At 31.3% G+C, this 17,997-nt stretch overlaps 2 protein-coding genes across 3 annotated transcripts; both read left to right on the plus strand.

The window, feature by feature from the left end:
• The first annotated feature begins 4,720 nt into the window (after positions 1-4,720).
• On the plus strand, positions 4,721-8,452 carry LOC130797925 (uncharacterized). Of its 2 annotated transcripts, none has more exons than XM_057660719.1 (4): positions 4,721-4,816; positions 4,901-5,128; positions 7,470-7,685; positions 8,142-8,452. In XM_057660719.1, the coding sequence occupies exons 1-4, from the start codon at positions 4,811-4,813 to the stop codon at positions 8,190-8,192; spliced, it is 501 nt and encodes a 166-aa protein (XP_057516702.1). In that variant the 5' UTR covers positions 4,721-4,810; the 3' UTR covers positions 8,193-8,452. The 2 variants fall into 2 exon arrangements, with proteins under 2 accessions (XP_057516702.1, XP_057516703.1); XM_057660720.1 differs by having other exon boundaries at positions 7,473-7,685.
• A 4,031-nt stretch (positions 8,453-12,483) lies between these two features.
• LOC130798720 (eukaryotic translation initiation factor 3 subunit C-like) lies at positions 12,484-17,626 on the plus strand. The gene is made up of 4 exons (XM_057661822.1): positions 12,484-12,720; positions 13,118-13,155; positions 13,247-15,031; positions 16,485-17,626. The coding sequence occupies exons 2-4, from the start codon at positions 13,129-13,131 to the stop codon at positions 17,403-17,405; spliced, it is 2,733 nt and encodes a 910-aa protein (XP_057517805.1). The 5' UTR covers positions 12,484-12,720; positions 13,118-13,128; the 3' UTR covers positions 17,406-17,626.
• Positions 17,627-17,997: the final 371 nt, after the last annotated feature.

Below are 17,997 nucleotides of genomic sequence, written 5' to 3' on the forward strand. Positions count from 1 at the left end.
TTTATTTTTCAACTTTTAATTTTTGAATTGACTTATATAGACGGTCTCAATCCCTTGTAAGTTTTAGGTATTAGATATGGTGCAATTTCTAGGCAGGAGTAGTGATTTACTAGCCATAGGCTCGTAATCCCTCATTACACGAATTGTTTAAGACCAAGTCCTTTTCCTCGAAGGCCCACGATTTAAACTTTATGGTTGTAAAGCTTAATATTATACAGTCCTGCGAAATCCTTGTCTATAGTAGCAGTAGTGATAGATCTGAAGGATTACAATGGCGATTGGTCATCTTCTCAAAACCTGTAGAAGTAGAACTTTTACATTGGATTTTTCAACCCCATTTTACTAATTGTAGGGTCTCAATATAACCATTGACAATACGTTGGTGCAACATTTCAGTTACTTGAGCTAGCTTTTATGAGAATGTCTCACATTGAGACCACCTTAAAACAAGAAACCTATAAACTAAAACTTTTTATTATTAGGGTATTAAACCAAAGTATGATGCATGTCATACAAGAATTTGTGAAATTTTAATGAGGGAAACTTCTTATGTTTCATTTGTCTTTTCTATTTTGAATTAATCTTTTAAGTCTTGACATGGTATTAGAGCCAGTGTAATTAAACATTACGGGTTGAAATTTGATTCACACTCTTATTTTAAAGTTTAGTACTATTTCCTGAAATGTATAAGGAGAAAATATCTTGCATTTACAATTTATTCCAAAAAACTCTTATATAAGAGGGTGCGATGGAATATAAAGTATAACCTATCTTGGAGTTTTAAATATCAATTTAAGCATTTGTATAAACTAGCGAGAATCATAGATTAACCGATAATGAAATATTTTTCTTCACTCTTTTGTAATTAGAATTGATTCTCACTGCCTTTGAATGAGTGTTAGGTCCTAAAATTTATAGTCATTAATAAATAGAACATAAATCAGTAAACAGACAACTATTAAATTTATTTTATGTTTGAAAACTATGATTTCATTTGAAAATTTGGATTTGACTTAAATTTATTGTTTGGCAAATCAAAAATTTTTAAATTTAAATTTGAATCAAATTCCACCATTGTTTTTAAAGTAGTTAAAATTGAGAATGACTATCTAAACTTTGTCATTCTCAAATTCTTCATTTATGATTTTATAATTAAAAACTATAATTTAAAGTGAAATACTTATTCTCAAACACTACATTAAATCTATGAAATTGACAATTCAATGACCGTAAAAAAGATTCGAACCCGTGACCTTTTGTCACATTGGCTCCTGATACCATGTCAAGGAACCAACTCAACCAAAAGTTTAAGCTTATGGTTGAGGCCCCAGGATATATTATATACTCTAACAAAAAACAAAACTCATTTAGAAGTGTTAAAAAATGAGAATTTATCTGAAGAATTGAGTAGATTCCTCTGCTTCAGGAGGGGAAAAAGGTCCTTCAAAATTCATTCATTAATTACTAAATACAAAATGAAAAAAAAAAATAGAAAAAGCAAAGAGGTCCCCTTTAGAAAGGTAGTAGTACTCCAAATTGGAATATACTAATACAAACAGTACACTAAACTTCCAACACCACCCACACACAAAGCCTGCAATTACTCTGTTTATGCTCTGTTTCTAAACCATCGTGTTCGAAAGCAATGTTTCTTTAATTATTAATTATAGCCACAATAAAAAAAACAATACTAAATTTAAAATCTATCAGAAATTTGAAAAATCAGATCGGGTTTCCGTCGAAATCATAACCATAAGGAGTTTGTTTAATAAATCAGTCCTTATTTTCCGAGGCCATATGCAGTCAAACACCTTAAATGAAAATGGACCAGTTGGTTTCGTTTCTTCAAAAGAAATTGCTAGAGTTTTTTTTTTAGTACGTTTCTTTAACTTCATATTGGGGTGTTTGGAAATTGATTGTTAGCCGTTGGTGGTTAACTTTTTTTAGTTAGATTGTTTGACCAGTTGGAAATATTGCTTGTTTATGTTTGCTGTTAAGCTAGCTGAAAAAGCCAGTTGTTTGTGAGATGTTTGATAAATTTGAGTATTGGTTGTTAACTGTTTATTAGAGAAAAAGTGGGCCAACAAGTCAAAAGCCAACCAAAAATACTAGCTGGAGCAGCTTCTTCATTTGGCTTAAAAACCAGCTTTGTAGCTATTTAAAAGTCATTTACCAAACAATTCTTTTGGCTGTTGAAGAACCAATAAGCTAGAAGCCAAAAGACAAAAGCCAAAAATCAATCAAAAAGCTAAACCAAAAGTCATGAACAAACACCCCCATTGTCCCTACTACTTTCTAAAATTATTATACAAACATATTTTCGCATTTTATATTACTTTTAATCAAACTCTCATAATTTAGTAGTCCATTCTAATATCGAAAAACTAATGTGATAACAAATTACTAATTCAAATCTCAGCCTCTTATTAAAAGAAAATATTTAATACAATATAAGGAGAGCATGCGTTGAATTCTCGTGTAAGGATATATTAGAGTGTATATATATATATATAATATTTTAAAGCTTCAACCAATAGAATAAACTTTCGTTTGAGGATTGAGGTGACTCTTAAGGAACATTCCCTCTAATTCAAAGCAAATGTCTCATGGATTTGCAAAAATATTAGGATTAATTATCAATTACAATCAACAACCTTCAAATTACCAAACACGACATCGATACGGCCACATCCCGATGACCTGCTAAATGACTATTGACTAAGCTAAATGACCTTTTACTTTCAATTATATTTATTAATCTAACCTAATTACCCAATTACCTCCAATTAAACTCTTTTCCCCCAACCTCTCTCTACCCCTTCCCAATCACCACTAGTCTCCCACCCTAGCACCACCACCACCAAACCCTTCCTTTAATTTTTCTTGCCACTAATGTTTCTTCAGATAGTTTTTCTTCAAATGGTTTTTCAATAACTATAGCTATTAAGATGACTGAAAACAATACCAATAACAGATAAGGGACATAAATCCAAGAGCTTGCCACTAATTTTTCTTATGACTCCACAACGGTAACTGAATATATGTATGTGGATTCACTAATTTTTCTTATGACTCCACTAATTTTTGAATAACTATGGCTATATATTTCGAGCAATGTTAGAGAAATAGACAGGGAGGAATTCAAGAAAGTGGTGGATTTTCAAACAATTGGGTATATGTTTCAAGAAAGATGGAAAGCAAGCTCTTCAACATCACAAATTTGTTCAATTTTTCAGAGATTTTCAAACTGAAGTTTCAAGCTTGGATTTTCACCCATTTAAAAGAAACCCATTTGCAAGAAACATCACAAATCCAATTCCTTCGCAAATCTGTGCAACAACCATTTTTGCAATTGCTCGACCATAATCGTCTGGATGAGCTCTTTGTTTTGATTCTAAATTCAATCTTACTTCTTCATTCTCTTTTTTGATGTTCATGATTTTTGCATTACTCATAATCCACAAATTTATTAGTATACATCAAAAAGCTTACTCACTTAATCGTTCATACTAATGGTGGTGATTAGGGAGCGGTAGGGAGAGGTTGCGGAAGAAGGTTTTAATTGAGGGTAATTGGATAATTAGGTTTGATTAATGAATTTAATTGAAAGCCAAAAGTCATTTAACATGGTCAACGGTGATTTAACAGGTCATCAGGTGAAGTGGCTGTATCGATGTCGTGTTTGGTAATTTAAAGACTGTTGTTTGTAAAAAAAACTTCACTATTATTTATTCTAAAATGATTAAATTAGTTGTTAATTAATCTAAAATATTAAGATAAGAAAGAGTCCAAAATAAAAAAAAAGTCTACATTTACAAGTTAGAAGAGACTACAATTAAATGGTTTACACATACCACCATAAAAAGCGTTCATATGTAAGAATGAAAGAAGACAGAGACCACAACAATAGTGTGTTTATATATGTTAGTAATCATTTTTTTCTAAAAGTAAAAATTAAACAATTGGAATGAACTCAACTAAATTGAAATGAAATATTTGTTGATGGACAAATAAATACTTCATTTAATTTACACTAATTGTTTCATCAAGTTTGTGCACTGTATTCAATGTACTAATTAATTATCTCTAATTTAATATAATTAAAAATTATAAAAATTTAATATTAATAAAATTTCATCGAGACAAATCAAATAAAATTTCACTTGACTATATTTTGATATCTAAATTAAGTATAAAATTCAGATTAAATATAATAATAAATAATATTAAAAAATAAAATGTAACAATTGCTGTGGATGGTAGAAAATAGTACTCCCTCCGTCCTTTTTTTATCTTCCACATTACTATAACGGGTAGTTTTAAAAGTTCTTCCACTTTAGAATACTTTTTATTTTTAGAAATTTTTTATCCCACTTTTCCCCCTTAAAATCCCTCTTTTTCTTTTAATGTATCCCTTTTCTTTTATTTATAATTATTTACTCTCTCATATATTCAATATAATCATTATTTCACACTACTATTTAATTAAAATAATACCCACTACAACCTCATACTTTCAATACAATCATTACTTCATACTACTATTTAATTAAAATAATACCCACTACAACCCAAAGATTTTATCTTCCTTTAATTTTCAAAATCAAAATCAAAATAAATAAAAAAATTAGAAAAAGAAATTTTACGTCACGGAACTTACCTTTTCCTTCCTTTTGTTTCTCTCTTGTCTCTTTCGAAACATTACTTTCCTTACCGATTTGTCTCCCCTCTTTCTCTCTCCTTCATTAAATCTCTTTATAAACCTCATTTCTGCACAAACTTAACAAACCCAGAAGAATTTAAAACCACCATGGATGTAAGCTTTTTTCTTTCTTTTCTTGATATTTTCCTTAATCTTCCTTAATTATTTAAAATTACGACTAATTAATTGATTAAACAGGAATACAGATGGAATTACCATGTACCAGCATTTGGAAGCTGGGATTATGGAGATGATGATCTGCCTTATACGCAGTGTTTTGAAAGTGCAAGATCACAACCTGCATTTGCTCGTTTTGCTGCTTACTCTGATACAGCTGATGTTGAAGACAGAGATTTGTATGTCACTGGTGATTTATATCAAAACGACGTCGTGACTCCTACTGTCATTCTCGTTCCTCGTCGCTCTGTAAGTTTTTCATCCCAAACTAATTTATCTTTTTTTGAATTTTTGTACATTAAAATAAATTTTAGTTTAGCAAAGTTTAAGTGAAACTAAGTAGTTATTTTAAATGGTTTTATTTTTTTATTTTGTGATTATACTGATTGAACTTTTGTCCTGTTTAAAATTCCATTACTACTCAAGTACTCGGTTATTAGCCCCACTCTCTGCATGCCACTATTTTGTGTTAAAAGGATCCTATAAAAACAAAAGAAGACATTCTTTTAATTATTTAGATAGATTAAATAGGAGTCTCAAAATTTGAATTAAGGAAAAATAGATTGTAAAAAAAAGAATTTATTAACTATTTTATGAATTTTTTCTGTTATGCTTCTTATGATCTTACTACTATATAATTTGACTTTTTTAGCATAAAGTTGTTTCATTCACATTACTATAATAATGGTTTTGGACCATTATTTGTTGAAACTTGGATTTATAATAAAACTAAAAAAATGATTTGGTAAACAATTTGCTAAATTCTTAAGAGTTGATTGGAAATAATCTCTAATTTTATAAAGGAAAAATTGTTGAAGTTAATCAAGATTGACTAGACTATAGAGAATTGGGTGTAGTTTAAGTCAGAGTGTATACCACTTTACTCCAAATAATGTTTTTGGTTTGGTTGTCAGTTGTCAGTTGTCACATAGATCTTTTTTCTTTCAGCGTATATAATATGTTACAAATATACTACTATCTTAAATAATATATTTCAAATATATTCTAATACCCTCTAATTAAGAAAATGACTAGATTATACATATTGGGTAAATATTTAAATTCCAAAAAACAACATATTTCAAGTTCAATTCATACATTATTTAGATTCAACGTGTTCAACATGTTTAACCGTACAGGGCCCGAAAAATTAGGGTCTAATGGAGTATTAAATTACTTGGCATATATTAGATATAGAAAGATGTGATAATTTTTAAAATAGCACGGAACCTTTTTTAAAATTTATCAATTTTTACTTTGGGCATGTTTAAATTTACTAAGATATTGTATTATGCTTTGCATAGTTATTATAGCAAGTACTAACTAAGGAAGTGTGATGTTACTCTTAGTGGGTGTTTGACATGAGGGATTTGAGGAAAGGAACGAGACTTTGCCTTTAAAAATAAGTTCAAAGTCTTTATTTGATTAATGGGAATGAGAATGGGACTAAATGGGAGAAATTTCCCAAGAAAAATATAGGGTAGGTATTTGAGTTGAGACTTTCATTTTATTTCTTCTTTTTAAATCTCTAGCATACAAACAAGGGATCTCAATTTAAAAGTTTCATCTTAAAGTGTCAGCATTCTTATTCTCTTTGCCAAACACCCTTAAGGTTTTAAAACTTATGTTACTTTTAAACGTGAAACAAACAATAATGAAGCATGATGTTACCTAAACTAGGTTGTTAAAGCTATGCTTCAAAAAGGTAATGCAACATGTGCTACATGATCGTGATTTTAGTTAAATAACTTCACTAGTGATTTGTTTTGTTTTGTTTGTAAAAAAATAAAAAAAAGCTTTGACATACAATATTTTAAATCAGATATATTCAAAGTATTGATTTATTTAGTAAATTTTTTAGATTAATTTATTTAGTAAAGCTTTGACATAACACATATTTTCTATTAGACAGAAATCTATTTAATTACTCCTATTAATTATGCAACATTTAACACAAAAGTTTAAGTGTTTGATTCACCATGTCCATGTAGTAGTATTCTACGTTCGTGCTAAAAACTTTGATAACAAAATTTATAAATGGAGTAAATTTAAAGAGACAAACGTGTAAATTTAATATTTTATTATATTTCCTCTGGTCATATTAGTTGCTACAAAAGTGATACTTCCTCTGTTCTTTTTTGATCTTCCACATTACTATAACGGGTAGGTGTAAAAGTTCTTTCACTTTAGAATACTTTCTATTTTTAGAAAGTTTTTATCCCACTTTTACCCCTTAAAACCCTCCCTTTTCTTTTAATGTACCCTTTTTCTTTTATTTATAATTATTTTCTCTCTCATACTTCCAATACAATTATGACTTCACACTACTATTTAATTAAAATAATACCCACTACAACCTCATACTTTCAATACAATCATCACTTCACACTACTATTTAATTAAAATAATATCCACTACAACCCAAAGATTATATCTTCCTTAATATGTGTGAAAAACCCAAAGTGGAAGATCAAAAAAGAACGGAGGGAGTATTTCTCAATTAATAAAAATTAGAAGAAGTATTATCTTTAACTGTTGTTATTGATGATAACAAAAGTAGTAAGTTGATTGTTTGGTAATCGGTGAAAAGCAGAGAAAAGGTTGCTCAAGATACACAAATGTGAAAGGAGTAAAAAAAGAGGAACAAATAAAGCAAAATCAAGAATGGGAAGGATATTCATATGACATAAAGGAGCCTCCAACTCCAATTCTCTCTCTGCCAAAATTCAATGCTTACAAGTCTAAGGCTGTTGATGAGGATCTGTATAAAATCCCCCCTGAATACCTCCATGTCAAACCTAAAAGGGTATTTTTCATTTTACACTTTATTTATTTTCCTCTTTTTAATTTTTCATTTTTTATTTTCCTCTTTTTTCTTTATCCTTTTTATTTCCATAAAAGTAAATTTATGAACTTTAAATGTTTTACTAATATTTATACTTTATTGTACATGGGACATCCTTTACAAAAAAAAAAAGAAAAAAAATCACCTTTTAAATTCCATTACCCTGACGTGTCGCTATTATTGGCTTCCACTTAGAATGGGCCGGTGGAGTTTGAAAAGATTGAATGTACGTAATTTTTCTTTTGTTAAACTAATAAAAAATGTTGTTTTCAGTTAACCATTCGGAGCAAATATCATGTCATTTCACACAATAAAAAGTGTACAATATTTTTATTTTGCATTAAATCCAAAATCAAAAAACTTGTGTAGTATTTATTTTATTGATAGATTTTGTTTTGTGTTTTTTTTTTTTTGCAGAAGAAAGGATTAGGGCTGTTTTCAAGCTGTTTGCTGCCTGTTTGTGCTTGATTAATCTTTGGATTAAGAGATAATTGTTGTGTTCGAGCCTATAAAATGGAAGAGCAAAATCAAGTATTTTTGGCACTATATTATTATGGACAATACATTGTTCTTGAGCTAGTTAGGAAGGATACAAGTAATGAGGTGTTAGTATAAGTTATTAGAAAAGATACATGAGTTTGTTTGTAATATTGTTCTTCCAATTGGCTTATCTTGTAAAAAGAAAAAAGTTGTTCAAGGGAAATTTGAAGAGTGTTTTATTTGTGCATGAACTTGTTAGTATATATTTCACATGTTTTGTTTGTGCGATAAAATATCTCATGAAACGGATAATTTAACTGGTCATACGACCTGTACGAGGAAAAGAGTGAATTCGGGCATTTGATCAAAATATGTAAGTGGGAATCATCATATCCAGTACTATCCCGCTCATAGAAAACTATGATCAGGGTCCGGAGAAGAAAGGAAGGCGACAACCCATACCCTAGAAGGAGAATGCGACTAAAGAGTCTTTCGGCTCTAAAGAATGCTTAAAAGGAGCTCGGAAATATTACATAACATAATTAAAAATCAAGTCAAACTCAAAACTATTTTTTAATACTTAAAAGATTGTTAATTTCAATAGCTAGTTTAAATTTTTGATATAAAATAACGGGAAAGCATTAATGAATATATCATATTTAACAAAAACACTTAATCTAAAAATAAAAAAAATCTACACCATAAATAAAAATTAAACTTACAAGGGCACTAGAAATTGTTTACTTTACTCCTATATCCCTTTAAATAGATGTATGGTTACTCTTGTTTTCTCTTTCATACTTTTTTATAAAGATGTATGCATAATGCCCTACCTAATTTTGGGATGTTAAAAATGTAGCTTGCAAAACCAACTTGTGCATTAAAAGATGAAAGTATTACTATATTTTGTATTGCTTGAAGAATTGCAACTTTAGTTATGGGCAAGTTTGTTATCATTTCATCTTTAGTTTTATTATTTTAGCAATCCATATTAATGAAAGTTGAATTTTAAAGTCCAATGAGAAGCTAGACCAAGCCAAATAGACTCTTCTTACTCGTACTCTTTTTGTCTCGTTAAGAAAAAACATAAAATTTAAAGTGTAAAATTAATTCGTAGTTAGTGAATAAGATAAAATAGAAGTGGATGATAGAAATGAGTAAGATAAAACTTAAGATAAAAAAATAAAATGTATTTGTTGATGAAATTAAATAAAAAAAATTAGAATTATTGCTAAAACTAAAATGGGGCCAAGTGAGTGACACTCATCAAAATAGAAATTGAGCATATTCATATCATAGCCATTAGTATCTCAAACGTTAGTGAACAAAATGGGTTCTTGTCAATGATCATGTCTATCAATTACTTATTGAATCACTATAGCTGGCTCTTCTCTTTTTGATATAAACATGTAGTTCAATTTGTTTTACTGCCTTAATTACTGTTTTTTACCTCTTTTATTACTTTTATATTTATTTATAGTTATTTGTACGTATTTTTTTTTTTTTTAAGTTGCAGACTTTTCTCTCTTTGAAGACCTTTCTCAAGCTTAGGGACTCTTTGACCGCACTCTTCTTTATAAGAGCTGCCGTCGTTCTTTCCTCTCTAGAACCTGATCATAGTTTCTATAAACGAGATATACTTGGTATGATGATGATGTACGTGGATTATCATTAGGTTCCATTGACTGACATTAAAAGTTGCCATTTCCTCCAATTTACATCAATAAAACTTATTTCACTTGTTTATTCAAGTAGATTACAACAAATACTTGAATGTTAGTTCAAAATTGATATTTCAACCGGTACTTTATTCTAATCAAATGTCTCATTTCATTTGGCATCGATTTAAGAAAAAAGAAGGGGGACCACATTGCAGGATTTAGTTAAGGTAATAAGTAAGTATAAAACTTATATTTTAATGATAATTATGTAAATAGTTATATTTAATGAGAATATAAATAAAGAAAAAAATTTCAAATTAGAAAATCAAATATTTGATGTGAATTTTGTTAAAAAATTAACATTTGATTAGAACAAAAAAGGTATAATTGTATAAAAATAGAATATTATATTTTATATTATTGTGATTTAGTTTTTTAAATTTAATATTCCATAATATTTCGTTTTCTTAATTTAGTTCTAATCTCTTGTATAAATAGAGGTAGTACCTCTCGTTATTATTTAATATAAATTAAGTATTCACCAGACCATGATTCTAATCTATTATTCAACGATTTTACGATCCCAAATCTAGCGAGCGGTTTGAATTGTAGGTAGAATCATACGATTCTAATTACAATAAAATTTGTAGAGGTAAATTCATAACGCGATTCTATGATTTTGTGATCCGATTCTACAAATTTATTTCTTATTTTTATCAATTTTTTATATATCATCTTTCATTATTTAATCTTTCTATTCGACGATCCAAAATCATACTTTTTTTTTTAAATAAATTTCTTTTATCGGTATGAAGATTCAAAATAATTATTAATTATTTTTTCATTATCATTCTTGAAAATAATTTGAATGAAACTTTAATTCACAAACTTAAATTTTTAAGATGAAAGTATTATGATTAAATAGCAAATTTAGGTTTATTATAGAATCTTACAATCTTACGATTCGATTCTACCTCTTTAAATGATTCTAATTAGAATCTTGATTTTAACAAATTTGTACCAGACTAAAGCCTAACCAAATTTCTGATTATTATTTTCCACGATAATCATACTATACTTATGTCATTTTCTAGTTGTAAGATAAAAGATAAAATATTGAATAATGAATAGTTTTAATCAAGCAAATCAATTATATCAATTATCAAATCTGTTATTGGAAATTGAAGTAGCAACTTAATTGAAATCAATCAGAAAAGTCAAAAGAGACTTGCCTAAGTTGTAGGAGCCCTCCAAATACACAAAGGTAAGACAAATGAGTACTTAAGGCTTCTTTAACTTGTTTTTGAATCTTAATTCCTTTTTCTTTTTATCTAAAGGAGTGCACCCTTAAGTTTAGAGGCCATTAAAGGCTAAAGCTTAAACTTTTTTTTTATTTTTTATATATATATATATATAGAATTGGTTTATTTTATTTTATTTCAAAATTTAGCCAAGAAAGTAAAACAATGGCATCTTTTAGCCCCCACGTAGAACACACTCACAACAAAAGTAATTAGAAGAACCCTCCAAATACTTGTTTTGAAAATTAGAAGAATTCTCCAAATATTTGGCATTGTAATCATCCAAAATTAGATCTAAGTTTTGTAGTAAAACTACTTTTATATAACACCAATTCATGGTAAGACATGTTTACACAAGAAGTCTAAATTTAAAAAAACAAGTATTTTAATATTTAAAGTGTCAGTTTTAACATTTAAAATAACATGTAAAATATCAAACATTACGAATGTGTATTTTAAGTATGATAATTCATGTGTTTAATTAATTTAATTATGTTATTTAGTTGAATTAAAAATTGTCTTACAAATTACAGTGCGACCATCTTAAGTCAAATGATATTTGTGTATAATAATAAGTAATAACCCAAAAAGACTTGCAAAACATGAAGAAAATCCACCATGAGGGACATTTACTTTGAATATTATAAATGTATGCTTGAATTGAATGTAAATATTTAAGGGGTAAATAAAGTCAAACCAATGAAATGAAAGCAAATAAAGATGCATTTGAAGTAGTTGTGAAGAAGGTAAAATAAACATGAAATAAAAATAATGAAAGAAAAAGAAAATGATTTTCCCTAATATGGAGGTAATACATTCCCCCAACCTTCCCTTATGATAAATACACAAAATTGAGAGCCCTCTTCATTTTTTATTATTTTGCAACCATTCTTTCACCTCTACAACAATCAAATTTCGCTAATTTCTCATTTATCAACTTTGTTTTCTTACTTTGACTTTTTAACCCCCTTAAATATTTAAACCCAATCGAAGCATGCCCTAATTCTTCAGCTGGTCTTGTATATGTCTTACAATAAGACGAACTTATACAATCAGCTCATTTGTCTTACCTTTAGTATAATAAGTATACGTTGGATCAGTTATCAGTCCAATAGAGATGGTCTCACCTTAAAATCATTTTATTTTATTTTTTTGAAATGATGAAATCATTTTATTTAAACATTTGTGTTTTTAATCTAGACTTCACAATAAGACGGTGTTGTACGAAGATTTTTTTTTCCAACTGAAAGTCGGATCCTATATAGACCCAATTACTAAGAAAACGGCCCACAGAAAATATAAGAAATGGATATATGGGCTGAAAGCAAATAAAACAAGACAACACTACACAGAGGCCCATGAAGGAAGCCTTATGAGCTAACCCTAGCCGGAAGGTTTTCCTCTTACAGCCGCTGTCTGTGTTAAATTAATATTGGGGATTTGATATAGTGCAAATCCATAACATCGCCGGAGAACACCCGAGTGCAATTCAAGGGTTCCGAAATCGTATTCCATATCCGCATCCAAATCCGTCTCGAATTTTAAAGAACACAGGTACGCCTGCAAATCTACCAATTCCGGTTAACGGAGACTTTTTTGATGAATTAATTGAAAAAAATCTGAACTTTTAGGGTTTTTTTTTTTTGTATTCTGGGAATTGGATTTTTGGATGGAAGGAGATTATTTGTTGGGTTGTTGATAGTTAGAGTTTAGTAATTAATTGTCTGGGAATTTGATTTTCAGGATTTTTAGGAACTTGACGATATTTTTGTTATTGTCTTGATTGTTCTATAATTTTATTTATTTTAGTACATAAGATGCTTATTTTTATTGTTTGGGATGAATCTGTGATTTGTTAAGCTTCTGTAATTATAATTTACTTGAATACCTTGATTATGGGATTGATTTCTTAATTTACAATTTTTTTCTTTGTGGATTTCTGATTTTCCAGACAAAGAGAAAATGGCTTCACGTTTCTGGGGTGGTCAGGTTTGTATTCATCCAATTTTACTACCTTATTTTGTATAGGATATGCTATTTACCATAAATAAAAAATATGTTTCGTTTTCCCCTTTTGAAGAGTGACAGCGAGACTGAAGAGGAGGAGAGTGATTATGATGATATTGAGGAGAACGTAGCGGGTGCGGGTGATGGTGGAGCTGCTGATGCTGGAAGCAGGTACCTGCAGAAAAATGCTAGTGACAGTGAAGACTCTGATGGCCAAAAACGAGTTGTCGTCTCTGCAAAGGATAAGCGCTTTCAAGAGATGACTGCTACTGTCGAGCAGATGAAGAATGCTATGAAAATCAATGACTGGGTGAACCTCCAAGAGAACTATGATAAGATAAATAAACAGCTCGAGAAAGTCATGCGTGTTGTGGAGACTGGTAGGGTTCCCAATATCTATATAAAAGCCCTTGTATTGTTGGAGGATTTTCTGAGTGAGACTTTAGCAAATAAGGAGGCTAAGAAAAAGATGAGCAGCAGCAATGCAAAAGCATTGGTTAAAATGAAACAGAATTTAAAGAAGAACAACAAGCAATATGAGGATTTGATTAATAAATACAGGGAGAATCCTGAGGATGAGGATGAGGTGGATGATGATGAGTCTGATGATGATGATGAGTCTGATTTTATGGATGAACCCGAGTCAGAAACCGATGAAGGGACTGACGAGGAGGATGAGATGAAAGATGACGCAGATCAGCAGGGTGATGAATGGCAGAAGCATGGGAAGAAAGATAAGATTATAGATAAGCAATTCATGAAGGATCCTAGTGAGATAACTTGGGATACAGTGAATAAGAAAGTGCAAGAAATTGTTGCTTCGCGTGGTAAGAAGGGAACTAGCAAAATGGAGCTAATTGAACGGCTTACCTTTTTGACCAAGGTTGCTAAGACACCTGCTCAGAAGCTGGAGATCCTTTTCAGTGTTGTATCTGCCCAGTTTGATGTTAATCCTGGCCTTAGTGGGCACATGCCAATCAACATTTGGAAGAAATGTGTGCAGAATATGTTTGTTATACTTGATATTCTTGCTCAGTATCCAAACATTGTTGTTGATGATTCTGCTGAGCGTGATGAAAACGAAACCCAGAAAGGTGCTGACTATGATGGTACCATTCGGGTATGGGGAAACTTGGTTGCCTTCCTTGAGAAGATAGATGTCGAGTTTTTCAAAAGCTTGCAGTGTATAGATCCTTACACACGGGAGTATGTTGAAAGGCTTAGGGACGAGCTTTTGTTTTTGGTACTGGCTCAGAATGTCCAGGAATACTTGGAGAAAACTAAAGATCTGAAAGCAGCTGCAAAAGTAGCCCTGAAACGGGTCGAGTTTGTTTACTATAAACCTCAAGAGGTTTATGATGCCATGAGGAAATTGGCTGAACAGTCTGATGAGGAAAATGAGGAAGAAGGCGAGGAATTCAAGGTCGCGGGTGAAGCAAGGGGTCCTGCCATGTTTGTAGTAACTCCCGAGCTTGTTCCTCGTAAGCCTACTTTCCCAGAGCAAAGTAGAGCCCTCATGGATAGTTTAGTTTCTCTCATTTATCAATTTGGAGATGAACGAACAAAGGCTCGTGCAATGCTATGTGATATCTACCACCATGCCCTTATGGATGAATTTTCGATTGCTCGTGACTTGTTATTGATGAGCCACTTACAGGATACGATTCAACATATGGATATTTCAACCCAAATAATGTTCAATAGAGCAATGGCTCAGCTTGGCCTCTGTGCTTTTAGGATTGGTTTAATTACAGAAGGACACAGCTGCCTTTCTGAATTATATTCTGCTGGAAGAGTGAGAGAGCTACTTGCACAAGGTTTCTCTCAAAACCGATATCATGAGAAGACTCCCGAGCAGGTATTTAAATGCTGATGACTTTGAACAGGAGTAAATTAACTGATAGTGTCCTTTTTCATGTAGGAAAATTTTTTGTGGGCATTTGAATTTTGGGTTATGAATTTTAGCCTACTTATCGACTTGATTCTTTTTATGGCGTTCTCTCTTTGTTCTATATCTTCACTTTGAATTTGTGTTTGTGTGTGGGTTCGAAGTGGTTGGAGTAATGTGTGAATATTTGCATTATAATCTTTGTTAATAATTTTGTTCTCTGATTTGGCATCTCACTAATCAATTATTGTCTTTCAATGAGATTAGAGCTTAAGTTGAAGCCTCAATAGTGCTATTTGAGTTGAAACTTTATTTTTTCCCCTTAACTTCCATTACAGATGTACATCGTATAATCATTTGTATTTCATGTATATTTTATCTCTGTTGTAATTTACCATCCTAAGCCTTCCATATACTTTTCTTGTGCTCTTGTGCTAAGCATAACAATAATTTTGTTCAAGAGAGATGCAATAATAATCCCAAAACCTTTATCGCAACAATGTGTAGTCAACAACTCATTTAAGGAGATGTTAAATAACTTTTTAGCACTAGGGAAGCGTTTATCTGAGAATGGGATTAGTGTTTGGCTTAAAAAGGAAATCATTAAGAATTATGTTGGATTGCGTTTTGGGAGAATCACCTAGCCACTTGAATATCATCGTCTCTTTTCCTATTTTGAATTTCTTTGATGAATTACTATTTACTTGTAGACATTTCCAGTTTATTAGCTTTCAAGATCAGAAGATCAGTGATACTTATAGATCTGATCATTTGCTCTTATTCAGAGGTTGCTAATGTTGTGGATTCATATAAATAATCAAAGCAATAGCTGTCTGCGTTGAAGTTTGTAGGGAATTGAATGACCTATGTCTAGTAGTCACTGTTTTCTTCTTTATGACCTCATTACAAGCTGGTTCACGACATTTCATTACATCAACATTTCAATACACTAATACCATTAAGTGGCTTCTACCTAGGTGAGGTTTGGGGGGCCGGATGTACGCAACCTTGTCCTTGCTTGTGTTATCTAAGAGGTTGTTTTCGATTGACCCTTGCTAGCAAACATATGTGCAACACTTCACATAAATAAAAAGCATACATGATTTAATGAATCATTTTATTATAATCTATTATTCTATTGACCCAATTTCAAGCTGGTTAAGATATTAGATGCATCAAGCTAACCAACTCTCAAATGAACAATGTCTTCCTGATGTGACTTGAATAGAGTTTGGTGCTTGTTCTGTTAATTAGAGTAGAAAAAGAGCAGACTATAAAAATTGTAGATATGATTCTCTGGGATTATTATTTGTATTATAATATTGCTTTTTGAACAGTATTGTTACAGTTCTTTGGTCCGTCTAAATAATTGGTGTCATGTCTGTTTTGTGAGCTCACCCTTATATTTTTCTATTTCGTTTAGGAAATGAGAGAAAGAAGACAACAAATGCCATATCACATGCACATCAATTTGGAACTCTTGGAAGCTGTTCATCTTTCTTGTGCTATGCTGTTGGAAGTTCCCTACATGGCTGCTAATACCTTTGAATCGCAGCGTAGAATAATAAGCAAGACTTTCCGAAAGTTACTTGAAACTAGTGAGAGACAAACTTTGCGAGGTCCACCTGAAAATGTTCGCGATCATGCCATGGCTGCTACTAGAGCCCTTGCTCAAGGAGACTTTCAAAAAGCTTTTGATGTCATCACATCACTTGATGTATGGAAGCTCCTAAGAAACAAAGAGGATGTTTTTGAGATGTTGAAATCAAAGATCAAAGAAGCTGCCCTCAGAACATACTTGCTAACTTATGCTGCTTCTTACAGTTCTGTGAGCCTCGACCAGCTGTCCAAAATGTTTGATCTCTCGGAGTCACAGATACATAGCATCGTGAGCAAGATGATGGTTAATGAGGAGCTCCGTGCTTCATGGGATCAACCAACCCGATGCATCATCTTCTATGAGGTTGAGCACAGTAGGTTGCAGGCTCTTGCCTTCCAATTGACCGAGAAGCTGTCTATTCTTGCTGAAAATAACGAGCGAGCTATGGAGAGTAAATTGGGTGGCGGTTCATTGGATGGTTTACCTCTTAGGAGAAGAGATGGGCCTGATTATGCAGCGGTTGCCTCAGGCGGCGGTAGTGGTAGGTGGCAGGACAACTATTCCCAAGGACGACAAGGTGGGCGTTCAGGATATGGTGGAAAGACATTGAATCACGGACAGTTTTCTGCTGGTGGATATTCAAGAAATCAGACGAGAGGGGCCAGCTCATATGGGCGCTCTTCACGAGGACAACAAACAGATTCTTCTGCTCGTATGGTCAGTCTCAATCGTGGTGCACGTTGATTGAAACCTGAATAAGTAGCGACAATTTTGCCTTGAGCTTTCCATAACTAAGTCATTTCCGCTGATTAATTTTATTTTCCCAGTTGAAGGTTTTGATTCAAAATCAGACTTTTATAGTTGCTTCTTGTACGCAGACTTGTGAGACATGAATTCTGTATTACTGCACCGTTCCGTGTCCTTGAAAACTATTTTTTATTTTACGGGCCTGGTATTTTACTGCATTGTCATCGTACACGATAAAACTAGATATGTTTTTGTGTAATTACAACCGATAGTGATATATACACACAAGTAACACAATATTTTTGGAGTTCGCTATATAAATCAATGAAAGCGAATAGTTAGTATGTAACTGATAGTGACAAATAGCTTTTTAAATATGAAAATAAGACACATAATGAACTAACCCAATATGAAAATAGCTTTTTAAGATAGCATATATTTTTTTATATTTTTGAACTTTAAGGATTATATCAAAAGCTAACTTACCAGGGCGACAAATGAAAAATTGGAAAGATGAAAAGTTGCGACTTGTTCAAAAACTAACATTGGTAATCTTTTGTCCTTTTTTATTTGCTCGATCCAACTAAAA

Source organism: Amaranthus tricolor, chromosome 13 (genome assembly GCF_026212465.1).
Source record: "Amaranthus tricolor cultivar Red isolate AtriRed21 chromosome 13, ASM2621246v1, whole genome shotgun sequence".
Classification (NCBI taxonomy): domain Eukaryota; kingdom Viridiplantae; phylum Streptophyta; class Magnoliopsida; order Caryophyllales; family Amaranthaceae; genus Amaranthus; species Amaranthus tricolor.